The sequence below is a fragment of the Furipterus horrens genome, unplaced genomic scaffold (assembly GCF_987537825.1).
Source record: "Furipterus horrens unplaced genomic scaffold, mFurHor1.1.pri manual_scaffold_13, whole genome shotgun sequence".
NCBI classification, from domain to species: Eukaryota; Metazoa; Chordata; class Mammalia; order Chiroptera; family Furipteridae; genus Furipterus; species Furipterus horrens.
In genome coordinates, this window is record NW_028327183.1 from 18,309,018 (window position 1) to 18,322,142 (window position 13,125).

A 13,125-nucleotide genomic window follows, 5' to 3' on the forward strand; every position below is an offset into this window, starting at 1 on the left:
AATCATTCATTGACTCTGGGTTAAAATCATTGCTTTCCTGATTGTAGCAGCAATTTCTTAATTTCTTAATTCCTTTTCTTCTTTTTCTTTTTGCAGTTGGAGTGCCTCAAGCTTATTGCCTCTCAAAAATTCACAGACAAACGCATTGGCTATTTAGGGGCAATGCTGTTATTAGATGAAAGACAAGATGTCCATCTTCTCATGACCAACTGTATCAAGAAGTAAGTCTTAACCTTTCCTTCTAAGAATTGCTTTGTGTTTTTAGGTTTTTCTTGTAATATGACATCAATAAAGCCTGACACCTATTTACTGATTTTATATTTACTGACTAGAATGTATTTGAATTGCTTTTGGTTCTGTACCTTATATGTAAAGAGACTTAGCAAAGGATTAAAATTTCTGTATGGAATAATATAATTAAATGAAAGTATTATTGTACATCTTCAGGCTTAAGAACAGAATTTAGCAATGAAATAACATTTCGGCTTTCGTAGGATAGAAAAGGCATTGGTAAGTCTGAGCTTTCTTGTCTTATAAATTTCTAGAACTTTGAATACCATTAATAATGAAATATTACATTTATTAAGGAATTACCAGTGTATATTCTGAGTAAATACAATTTAAAGGCAAAAAGAGAAATCTTGTCTTGGTCTAATCCAGGATATCCATTGCATAGAATTATACTTAGCTCTGTGAATATTTGTGTATAAGTGTTCCCTCCATGGGTGTTGTACTGATTTGTTAGTCCAGTCATGTTTGTTTAACTTACACACTGAGATATGCTTGCTATTATGGAAAAATTAGAGGACCCAAGCAGGGAATTTAGCAGTTCTTCCCAGCATCCCTCTTCTAAAGATTTCTGTTAGAACGGCAGGGAAGTTCTCATGACCTATTGGCTAAAGTATTTTTTGGTTTGTTTTAATTTGGTTTTGGTTTGTTTAATCACCTTTCTTAGGTTTCTGTTTAATTTGCAGTATTTGTATATTTGACAGAAAATAGAAGCAGGGCAATATAGGGGATCAAATTTATAGATATTGAACTCTTATACTTTTCTGGGATAAATAATGTTCTACTTTAAAATTTCCCAGTGCAATGGAAAATTCCAAAATAAGGATTATGATTCGGTTGTAAATATTGAGTATATCATGTAAATACGTAGATCTGTGAACTTAATTTTGGGGGAATTTTGTTTTCTTTTTGGCCTTGAAATAAATATCAATAATGAAAATAGTAAGTTGGTTCATTTTCTCAGCCAGTATTTATTGTATACTTGTTGCATACCAGGAGCTGTTATAAGCTATAGGAATGGAGAATGAAAAAAATGGGACAAGTTCTTGATGTCATGGAGGTTACATTCTAGATTTTCAGCATGACTCTTCTACATTTATTCTGGACAGGTCTCTGAGAGTTTCTTTAATTTTTGTTCTTTCATGCTCTGTTGCCCTTATTACTCAAGCCTTCAATCACATGCTGATAATTTGGCAGTGTTGCCTAGCAGCAAGTTCATATTAGAGAGTTAATATCAAACTCAAGTATAGGTTTGTAGCTTGATAAAAATTGAAGAATGAGGCCCATAGGCAAAGAAGAAATTTTTCTGTTTAATTTTAATGAGACCCAGCCAAGCCCCAAGTGAATTTAGGAGAGAGCTACTGATAGTTGGAAATTGACCTGCCACTTTCAGTCTGAGCTCTCTCTTAAAGGACTTGGAATCATTAGGTTTTTTCTCTTGTTTTTTTTTAAAACCTGTCATGAATAGGGCTTTTTTGTGTGTGTATGTGTGTTTTTCTATATTCTTTCTTTTTTGCTTTTTGTTTGTATTATTGGGCATCATAGTATAGCAGCAATTTTTATGTTTATTAATGAATGTTTACCTCATTGCTCATTGGACTAGAAAAACTCTCTAAGACATTGCATCTTTAAAAATGGGATATACCTGTGAGCCAGGTGTTGCTGGTTCGATTCCCAGTCAGGGCACATGACTAGGTTGCACGTCAGGTCTCCAGCTGGGGGCACGAGTGAGAGGCAACCACACAGTGATGTTTCTCTCCCTCTCTTTCTTCTTTTCCCTCTCTCTAAAAATAAAATAAATAAACAAATAAATAAATTATAAAAAAAATAAAAAATAAAAAAATAAAAATTGGGTATAATATCTTAAGAGCTTGTATTATGCAAATTAATTGTTGAAAAATGAATGAAAAGTCAACTAAATATTCTTTGGAGCTGGCAGCCTAAATGGTAAAACCATGGTTAGTACTTAAGCTTCATTTTAGCAGTAATTTCAACTTAAATATCCAAATTGGTGGAAAGTAGCAACCTAGTTTACACTTTACCTTCTTTTCCCTCCTTTGTTCTTCAGGGAAGACTGAAACCATTTTTTAGTTCATTTAAAATTGCCAGTTATGAACTCTACATTTTAAAATAAATATTTTTAACTGGAAAACAAACCATTTTCCATAACAAACAATTCAGTGAGAAGAATGGCATTATTTTACATTTTTAAAAAATCTCTGTAGTATCTGGCCTAATGGAAGCCAGCTTTATGTTCATATTGCTTTTGTATTTAGGTTTTTGTGTTATCTTTTAATTGATATATATAAGAAGATCCAGCCTTTTACAGATAATGTAGTTAGAAAATGGAAGATGACTTTAATAGCCTCTTAAATAACTATGGGTAGTCTTCTTTTATGCTATACTAAAACTCTACAAGTGGTAGTTTCTAAATGGTTAGTTACAGTGTGGAATCTGAAACCATATCAGTACTTTTTCCTGCCTAAGGCACTTAGAAGAAAAAAGTTCACTGAGTAAAATGTTGGTAGACTGTCAGGTTCATGGTGATAATACAAGTTTTCCAAAGTTTTAATTTTTACTTCAACCTTGGGTTTTATCATTGGCAACAAATATTATCAGTTGTTGCTATTAAGTGATAAGGCTTACTTGGCTCTTTATTTCTAGACAATGTTCACCAAATACCCAAATCTTAATAATTATAATTGCCTCTCAGTTATTTTTCAAATTAAAAATAATGTCTGTTTTAAAAGCAGTTTATAGTTTATCTCGCAAATGAAATAAGGGCGCCGGTACTTTTATCGCAGATGCCACTGTGCGTGTGGCGGGAGTCCTTTGTGTGTACCTCCTGTATGGTCACACAGAGAAGCAAAAAATGTGCACTCAGGAGTCAGGGTTTAGTAAACTCATTTATTTTTACTGCTTTGTCATGAGCAGTCTTAAGTGAAATTTAACTGGCTTCTTCCTCCCCTCCTTCCTTTTTCCTGCTGCTGTGAGTGTGCTCCAGTGGATGCAGTGCCCGCTAGTACAGTGTGGTGCCACCACTGATTGGGCACCATCAGTGCAAATGCCGGTACCGTTGGCACATAACAAGTTAATATTATGAAAATGGTTTGGATCTCATGGAACCCCTAAAACAATCTTTGGGACTCCCAGAGATCTGTTAACCACACTTTGAGAACCACTGGCCTAAAGGATACTAAAATGCTGTTAAAGCTGGTAGAGGGAGGTAGTATGACTCATATAACAATTCCGCTTCTGAATAGTAAGGAGTTGATTATAATACATAGATGAGTTTACTGGTTCAGACTTTTAATATTTCAGCTGTTCTGAAAGTAAAACCTATCTGGTTTGAAAATAATTTTGTGAGGGTAATCAGTGCCTGTTAAAAATAGGATTTTCTGTATCTGTTATCACTAGATTTCTGGGCCACCGAATATCTAGCTTAGTTTGTTAAAGGTGGTTTAACTGGCTAATTCTTTCAGTTACTGTTTTTTTTCTTTTGAATAAATAAAAGTATAAAAATCGTGTCACATCAAGATTTATATTATACCACAAGATTAGGCGGTTTCAGTGTGTGTTGTAATGTTTATGTTATCTTAAATGTGTTAGTAGTAGAGATTGTGTTTTGGTTCTGGTTATATACCTATCTTTTTTTGTGGTTAGTAAAAGTCTTTTAAAGCTACAGTTGTGCTTCATGTTTCTATCATTACAGTTTTTACTTTCAGTGGTTTGCTGAGTTTTCTAAAATGGGTTGCCTTTAACATCCGACAGATAATGTCCAATTTCTGTTGCTTTGATATTTGAAAACGTTGAGTTGTAAGCCTGTAGGAGGGACTGTCAGTCAATTTGCATTATTGGTAATTTGTAATTAAGTTAGAATAAACATTTTAGCAGTATATAACCCTATTATTTTCCTTATTGGAGAAATTATGAATTATTCAGAGGTACCTCATTAGATTATGAAGCTTCTTCATGGGGAGCATCAGGAACAGCACGTTCATTCCTGCCTTTCTCCTTTCCTTTGCAGTGACCTTAATCACAGCACGCAGTATGTGCAGGGACTGGCACTTTGTACCCTTGGCTGCATGGGCTCCTCAGAGATGTGCAGAGATCTTGCAGGAGAGGTAGAAAAGCTCCTGAAAACCTCCAACTCTTACTTAAGAAAAAAGGTAACAGTTGATGAAACCAAATGTTTGCGTTTGGATTAGGGAGTATTACTGTGATGGGAAGGCGAGGTGCTCACTTTTGAAAGCCCTGATGATAATATATAACATAACCTGTCTTTGTTTAGAAGATGTATTTTAAATGATTATATATGAATCGGGTATTTATAAATCAGAATATTTTTATACTAATCTTGGAGGTGATTTTTTTTTTTTTTTGTTACTAGTTAACACTCCAATTGATAAGTGATTGTGAGTACTTTAGTTTTTTAAATTACTCTTTTTCAGAGAAATGATTTATAAACCAATGTTACTGGATATTTTAGATGGCATATTTAATTACTTCCTAAATTACCTGATTCTAAACAGTGTTAAAGTGGTAATGGCAAATATTTACAAATTTGCTTTCATCCCAGTAATTGGTGCCCATGTCTTTGTATTAGTGCCTTTGAATCTCTGGAAGTGCAGTTCCATTGGGACCTAGATAATTATTAGTTAATGATAAAGAACACACTTTCTAAAACTGATATGTCTAAAGGAGACAGTAATGGAAGACAATGATCTTATTCTCTTATCTGCTTTTGTTTGTTGATGTAAACATTTTATTGTTACTTTATTATGCTTGAATCCTAAAACCTTCCTAAACAAAGGTTATAAAATGTAGAACTCCAAGAAGTGAACGCATACTATTGTGTGGTTGGCTTTTCCCGTGCCTCTCTGTGAATGGTGTGAGGCAGAGGTGTGGAAAGGGCCAAGCTGTTGGCTGCTCTTCTTCAGAAAGTATGTTATTTCCATAAATAGAATATTCTTGCAAATAGAAAAAAAATCTTTTTTTCTCCTAGATACAACATGAGAAGAATTAGCTAAAGTCTTTACTTGTTAATGTACCTAAACCTTTATATTATTTAACTCTAGCAAATATGGTTACTTTGGGATGGTAACCGAATTAAGTCTTTGAATGTACTTTCTTTCCAGTGAGCAAGCTAAAACCATCTTTTCTTCAGTAGAGATTAGCTAAGTATCTTTCAAGTAATTTTATTGATATCAGCAGAGAGTGAATTGAGGAAGGTGTCGGTATTATTAAAAGTAACAGCAGATTTAAAGCATCTGCAGTATGAATCTTTCAATTGCATGATATTTGTATAAAACCTTGTTTGGTCATCTTACTCAGGAATGATGATCTCAGATGAAAGTATTTCTTACTTTGCAACTCCACATGTTAATCATTGTCTGGTCTAGAAAGTTTTTATCCACTTATTTAGCAATATATGAACAACGGGACAGGTGAGCTAGAAGTTCTCATTGATACAATAGTATAATTAGAAAGCCCTAACCTGTTCATAATAATAAATATATCTTTTTTCTTCTTTATTTTTCTAGTAGGTGAACTAGTTGATAAAGGTTTTATTTTGTTGATGTTGTTGCATATAAGATTGGTTGCCTTGGCTTAATTGAAGTAAATCTTTTGTCTTTTTTATAGGCAGCACTGTGTGCTGTTCATGTCATCAGGAAGGTTCCTGAACTTATGGAGATGTTTTTACCAGCAACAAAAAGCTTATTGAATGAAAAGAACCATGGTAATGTGATTGAGATGCACTTGGTACGGTACTGAAGGAGAAGGGGAAAGAGAAAAAGTTTCAGGCAGTGTTGGCTTCTGTCTTAGTGCCACGAAGTTGCCTTTCTGCTTTGCTGGACACTATTCCAGGAAGGGCTGATTAGTTGAATTTCTCTTCCACTCTCATATCCTAGTGTTATAATTAGAGATTGATTCCTTCATAGTAAATTTGTTTTTCATTTCTGGTCCTCGTTTGCTATGTTGAAAGTACTGTGTTAAGGTACTAATATTCATTGTAATGTACCATGATCCTAGCCTCGATTTTCATGTGTAAAACCTTTTGATTTCCTGGCTATTTTATAATAGGAGAAAATATTATATCTTTGTTGCTTTGTGGTAAGAGTGTAAGATTTGCAACAGGAATTTGTACTGGGTACTCAGATATGTGTATGTAAAAGTTGAGAGGAATTAAATGAAATGTGTTATTCTTTCCCAAACATTTTATTCTTAGTTTGAAGTCAGTGAAACGAGTTCTGGGTAAATAAAAATCATGTGTCCTAAATGCTAAGAGAAAAAAAGGCAAGGTATATTTAATTTGATTAACTCAATCCTATAATTAGAAGACTCAAAAAATACTTGTTGAACAAATGAATGTTTAGGGCACTTATTTAGTGGAAACTGTTGTGAGATTCTTTTCACTCACTCTGGAGCAAGCAAATTCACTTTGTCCACCAGAACTCCTGTACCTTGAGGTTTTGATACATTTTATCGAGAAATTTAACTTAAGATTTTTGCTACTTGAATTGCCTGTCAAATTTCAGCTGAGAGCTTATTAAGTGTGGAGCAGAGGATACCTTGCTTATATTGACTGTGAGCATATTCTTATGAGTATTCTCAGATGGAGAGACATGTATTGGGTGTCATTTGTTAGCAGTTATTTTGGTGATATAATTTGACTCTTAACCTGACCAACTTAACTAGTAAATCACTAAGCATCTATTAAATACCTCCTTTGTATTTACCTCACTGCTTAGATTCTTTGGGAGATTAGAAAGCAAAAGTAACAACTATTTTTTTGGAAGTGACCTTCAGAACTGAAAGTCCTGTTCTGTGAAGTTGAGCAATACAGCCTCATCTGTAGTTCTTTGCTTTCAGGTGTCCTTCACACATCTGTAGTCCTCCTCACAGAAATGTGTGAGCGAAGCCCAGACATGCTTGCACATTTCAGAAAGGTAGGTGCCATTCTATATCCCTAAGCCTTTCTTGATTAAAAATGATTTTTCCAAAAATACGTTCTTTTCTCACTTGTAAATTTTCTTTTGAAAGGAAGCTGTGAGGCTGAATAGAGGACTTAAGCAGCCCTGCTGTGTTGTAGGGCTGGGGGCCAGATTCAGGCATATAAGAACTGGCACCGCTGCCCTGTTTTCCCTGTCATAATAGAAGTCTTCTCTAGGTGGTGGATACACCAGTTTCTCATGTGCTTTATCTGCTATTTTCACATTGAAGTCAGGAAATGAAACCTGAGGTCAAATTGCAAACAGGAATGTGTTTGTGTGTATGTGGTTTTTTTAAAGGCAGATAATTTCTTTTTTTTTTTTTTAAGGTAAACACTGCAGACTGAAATTTTATATTAACTTTTACCTAATACAGGGTTCCCCACTGGTGATGCAAATCTCTAGCTTTAATAATTCTCTTCTTCCCTCCCTGGCTTACAGAGTTCTAAAGTGGAAATTTTTGTTTTCCCTACTTAACTTTTTAGAAGGCAGTAGTAAGGAGGACTCAGAAACTGTTCTTCGGGTTACATGCATTTAATTTTTTTTTTTTTAATAGAGCACTGATTACTCCATGAATGAGGCTTACTTTGTACTTTAGATCTAATGAGGTTCTAATAGCAGTTCTTTTTTTGGCTCCCCCCCCTTAGATGTTCATGTCTTGATTAAATTACTGTAAATTAGTATGAGACCTGTATCTGTCCCTAATGCTTGCTTTGTATGTTTTGTTCCTGTTGTCTGTTTGGAATCCTGCTGTATGTTAGAATGAAAAGGTAAGAATTAACCCTCTTTTAGATGGTGCATGCTGGCATTAGGTCCTTAGTAGCTTTTGTGTATTCATCCACAAATATGGCTTTTAAAAATATACTAATGCTGAAGCTGTGCTTAATACTGTGAGTTATTTGTTATAACATTTTTGGCTAACTCTCTAGTCCAGTTTTTGTCTTGTCAATTAAACTCTTGACTCCAAAGGCAGCCTTGGATTTCAGTTGCAGCCTTTCCTGAATTGTTAGCCTCCTTCTCTGCCTTTCTTTATCTTCACTTGAGAAACTTTGAGCGGTTTCCCAGTGATGGCAGTTCCAGATCAGTTTGGAGCCTTGACGCAAACACTGCTTCTTTTTAGAGCCTTATGTGAGTAACCTCATACTTTAAAAAGTCCCGTGTGTACTTCTGAGCTTTAAGTTCAGACTTAGAGCTTTTATTTCCTCTTTACTTGCACTTATCTTGCCTAGAAGTTCTGGAATATAAAAAAGATTTTGAGATAGAGCAGGTGGGCATCAACTGATTTTCATGGCTGCATCCTTTCCCTCTGTCATCTTATTTTGTTTGTCTTGTCATCAGTTTTAGCAACTTGCGTTTTGGTCTGAATAATAAAGCTGAGTTCCAAGAATTAGTATGCTGAGCATTCAGACATGTGCCTTGTGTCCCAGGGTAATTTTATGTGGTGTGCAGGTCTTTTGGCAGTGAATAAAACAAGGAAAAAGGACTTCTCTAAGATATAAACCAGATTAAGAAATAAGTAAGGATACGTGTAGTACAAAAAAGTGGGGCATTGGAAAGTATGCAAGGCAAGAGTTTTTGTACAGAGTGTGTTAATAGATGACCGTGGTTTTATTGTTAATTTTAAAGCAGTGTATGAAATTATATTATTTTTTCCCCTAATATAAATCTGCCCACAGTTGACAGATTTAATATGTCTTCTCTCCTTGGCTTAGATTTATTTTAATCTTAGAGTTATCCAAATTAGATTTTTGTTTGGGTAACTTACAAATCACTTAATTCTGAAGTGTTATGGCGAAATTTATTTAAATTTACACGGATTATGTCCTCTGTATTTTAAAATGGTCTTAGCATTGTGAAAACGTTTTAAGTGTATACCTTGGGCATGGCTTGGCTTTTGTTTTGATCTTGATCTCCCTTTAGAGTTGGGGAGAAGGTAGGGGACAGAGTCCAAATACAATGAGAAAAAATAATTGAGTTGCAGCAAAGTTGGGACTGTTCTGATTGCCTCAAAGACAGGCAATTCAGTTCACTGTGGACACTTTTCACAATTTTAGGTGTTTAGGGTTGTTTATAGCTAAAATGAAATTTTCGTTGGGAAACTGGAAAAGTTCCTATTGTGGCAAACATTTTGGATTAGGGTTTTAATAAGTGACTGATCTACAAAATGAAATGAATAATAACATTTAAAGCATCTTTAAGTTCAGCTTGGCAGTAAAATTGCCTCTACTGTGTGCTATGACTAAATGAACAAAGTAAAAGAAGGACAGTAAGGGAATTCTGACCATAAGAAATGTGGAGTTTCATTAGTAAGATAACAGGTGACACAGATCAGTATTGAATTAAGTGCTGAAATTAAATTATACTGAAGATTGTGTCATATGAGTAAAGAACAGGGAAAAGAAGTTATTCATGGCCTTGGTATCTTTTTAAGGTGAAAGATATACTTTTTCATGTGTCTTTTCCACTTGGTCAATGTTGGAGGCTTTTGTATTCCCTGTTGTTTATTGGAAAAAGACGTAACTAGCCCTGTCTCAAGAGAATTTTTTTTCTCTATGTGAGATAGTATGTTTCAAAACTAATTTTAATAAGATCACTAGTATTTTGGGTATGATACCATTTTATATTCAAATATTTGTATATGTGCTGTCAGAGTGAGCACTATATTCAAATGTTTGAACTTATAAAAACTGAACATGTTTGTGCCACCTAAGTATGTCAAGTTCTCTAGAAGTAGAAATGCAGTATGCTTCATAGGCATCTGTTTTACTTGGTTCCCTTAGGCTCTCTGACCTACTGTTATCGTAGTATCTTTACATAATATAACTCTGGAGTAAAAGAAGTCTAGTTTTTACTTCAGATAAAATACGTTTTCCTTCTTGAGTTCTTAGTAAAAATACTCCTAAGTTATATTTATCAAACATCAACAATATACTAGTATATTGTATTGATAGAATTTGCTTGGACTCAGACCCTAATACCCTTTTTCTAAGTCAAATTACCTGCCTATTCACAAGAAAGTCTTTGATGTTCACTGTTTTGATGCATTTTTCTTCCCTGCAGCTTGTGCCCCAATTAGTTCGTATACTAAAGAACCTCATCATGTCCGGATATTCACCAGAACATGATGTTTCTGGTATAAGTGACCCCTTTTTGCAGGTGAGCTTGAAAGAAAGCTTCGGGTGTGTGATATATGAGTTTAATAACATTTAATAGGGTTTTTTTCCTCTTAAATTTTTGTTGGGTAGAAATTTAGTAATTGGTTAATTAATAAATGAATAGTGACACAGTGCTATGTTTTATTAGATTATAGAATAAAATTATAGTTGTAATAGTCAAAATTATGTACCACATAGAGACTTACCAATATACATCTATACCTCGTTTTATTGTGCTTTGCTTTATTACACTTCGCAGATGTTGCATTTTTTTTACAAATTGAAGGTAAGACCGTCCACCAGCAAAAAGGTTGCAACTCACTTTATTGTGATACTCACTTTACTGTGGTGGTCTGGAAGTGAACCCTCAGTGTCTCTGAGGTCTGCCTGTAATTTAGCTAGCTCTGCAGGTGGTGGTATCTTTTAGCTGTGGAGTGGCAAAGTTTGGGTTGTCTAATAACTTCATTAAGACACAGAAACACACATGTCTTCTCTAAAGACAATGTTTAAAATTCTCCTGTTTGAATTTGACCATTTCTAATGGGATCTAAGACTTTATTTACAATGTTTAAATTTCATACCAAGCAAAGTTCTTTTGTGCCAGACCTATGCCAGACCTTAATTTGTTGACATTTCTCATATATTGCACATTAGGTACGGATTTTGCGGTTATTAAGAATTTTAGGACGAAATGATGATGACTCAAGTGAAGCTATGAATGATATATTAGCACAGGTAAGTAGACTAAATTTGCATTATATTTAATATTAATTTTAGTATAGCAGGGAGTAGACTGATGGTGGTTATATGGTGTAATTTTTGTTTTTTCTCATTGGTGACTATAATCAATCACAAAATGTCTAATGTTACTTCAGGATATTTTTTAGAGGCATTGTTTTATCATTGTGTACCACCTTCTGTGTCTTTTCAGGTTGCCACTAATACGGAGACTAGTAAAAATGTAGGAAATGCTATTCTTTATGAAACGGTTTTGACTATCATGGATATTAAGTCAGAGAGTGGACTGCGAGTAAGTCTTTTAAAATCTTGTCTTCTCCCTAAACATTTCAGTTAGGTCATTGACTTGAACTTTAACACTTTATAAATGAATTTCACTTGAAAATTAACTTATAGAAAGAATGTCTTAAATATTTGTTTTTATTTAAAAAATAAATACATAAAGTAAAACAACTCAAAATAAGACAGAAGGTACGTAGGGGAGAAAATATCTGCCTGTAGCTTTCACGTGTAGACTCAATTCTAGTGGAAATACTGTTAGCATTTTCTAATTATTTTTTCAGAGATGTTTTATCTGTATTTAAATGTTTGTATATGTATGTTTCTTCTCTTCCCTACTTTTTAAATCTTTTTACTTGAAATAATTTTAGACTGACAGAGAAGTTGCAAAAACAGTTGAGTAATTATCAAAACTAAGAAATTAATTTTGGTACCATGCCATTAACTGAATTGTAGACCTTATTTAGATTTCACCAATTTTTCTACTATTTTCTTTTTCCTGTTCTAGGAGCCAGTTCATGATTCCACCTTGCATTTCATTGTCACATCTCCTTAGTCTTCTCCAATCTGTGACAGTTCCTCTGTCATTCCTTGTCTTTCATGACTTCGACACTTTCTTTAAAATTTTTTAAAATTATTGATGAGAAAGAGAAACATCAGTTTGTTGTTCCACTTATTTATGCATTCATTGGTTGATTCTTGTAAATTACCTGACCAGAGATCAAACCTTCATTCTTGGTGTATTGGGACGATGCTCTAACCAGCTGAGCTACCCAGCCCGTGCCATGACTTTGACACTTTTAAAGAGTTCTGATGAGTTACTCTTGAGAATGTCCCCCAGTTTGGCTCTGCCTGATATCTTAGCATAATTAGATTGAGGTTGTGCTTTTTGGGTAAGACTATCATGGAAGTGATGTGCCTGTCTCAGTAGCATATTAGGGAATATATGCTGTATCTGTGTGTTTCACTACTGGTGATATTAACCTTGATCATTTGGTTAAGGTGGAGTCTGCTGTGTCTGTCTCTCCCCTGTAAAACTGTCTTACACTTTGTAATTTAAAATATTTTGGGGAAACCCTGACTGGTGTGGCTCAGTGGGTTGAGAGTCATCTTGCAAACCAAAGGGGGGTACCAGATTGATTCCTGGTCAGGGCACATGCCTGGGTTGCGGGCCTGGTCCCCAGTTGGGGGCATATGAGAGGTAGCCGATCAGTGTTTCTCTCACGCTTTGATGTTTCTCTCCCTCTCTTTCTCCCTCTCTTCCCCTCTCTAAAAGAAAAAAAAATTTTTTTAAGGGAGACATCTTAAGACTATGCAGATATCTGGTTCTCCTCAGAAGATCTTGTCTGCAACAGTTGTTATTGTTCTAATGATATTTTTCTATTTCCCTCATTTTGTCCTCGTTAAATAATTGCAAATCTTTCATGAAGAAGAATTCTCCCTTCTGAATCTATTAATTCTTTCAATTATTTATTAATATAAGAATAGCCCATAGTCTTATAAGAAGCAAATTTACTAACTATGATACCCTATTTGTGTGTAGTTCTTTTTATCTTTAAGATTACAGTATCCAGCCCTGGCTGGTGTGGCTCAGGTGGGAGCATCATCCTGTAGCTGAAAGGTTGCAGTTTGACTCCCAGTCAGGGCACATATTGTGTTGGCCAAAGAGTCTG

General features: G+C 34.6%; 1 protein-coding gene across 3 annotated transcripts in view; it reads left to right on the forward strand.

The window, feature by feature from the left end:
- Positions 1–13,125, forward strand: part of AP1G1 (adaptor related protein complex 1 subunit gamma 1) — a 67,653-nt gene that overhangs the window by 32,483 nt on the left and 22,045 nt on the right. For all 3 annotated transcript variants that reach the window (XM_090261435.1, XM_090261436.1, XM_090261434.1), the window contains 7 exons: positions 97–221; positions 4,316–4,457; positions 5,932–6,028; positions 7,162–7,238; positions 10,341–10,436; positions 11,090–11,170; positions 11,367–11,465. In XM_090261435.1, the coding sequence (XP_090117561.1) occupies positions 97–221; positions 4,316–4,457; positions 5,932–6,028; positions 7,162–7,238; positions 10,341–10,436; positions 11,090–11,170; positions 11,367–11,465 (717 nt within the window). The remainder of the gene's footprint in view (positions 1–96; positions 222–4,315; positions 4,458–5,931; positions 6,029–7,161; positions 7,239–10,340; positions 10,437–11,089; positions 11,171–11,366; positions 11,466–13,125) is intronic.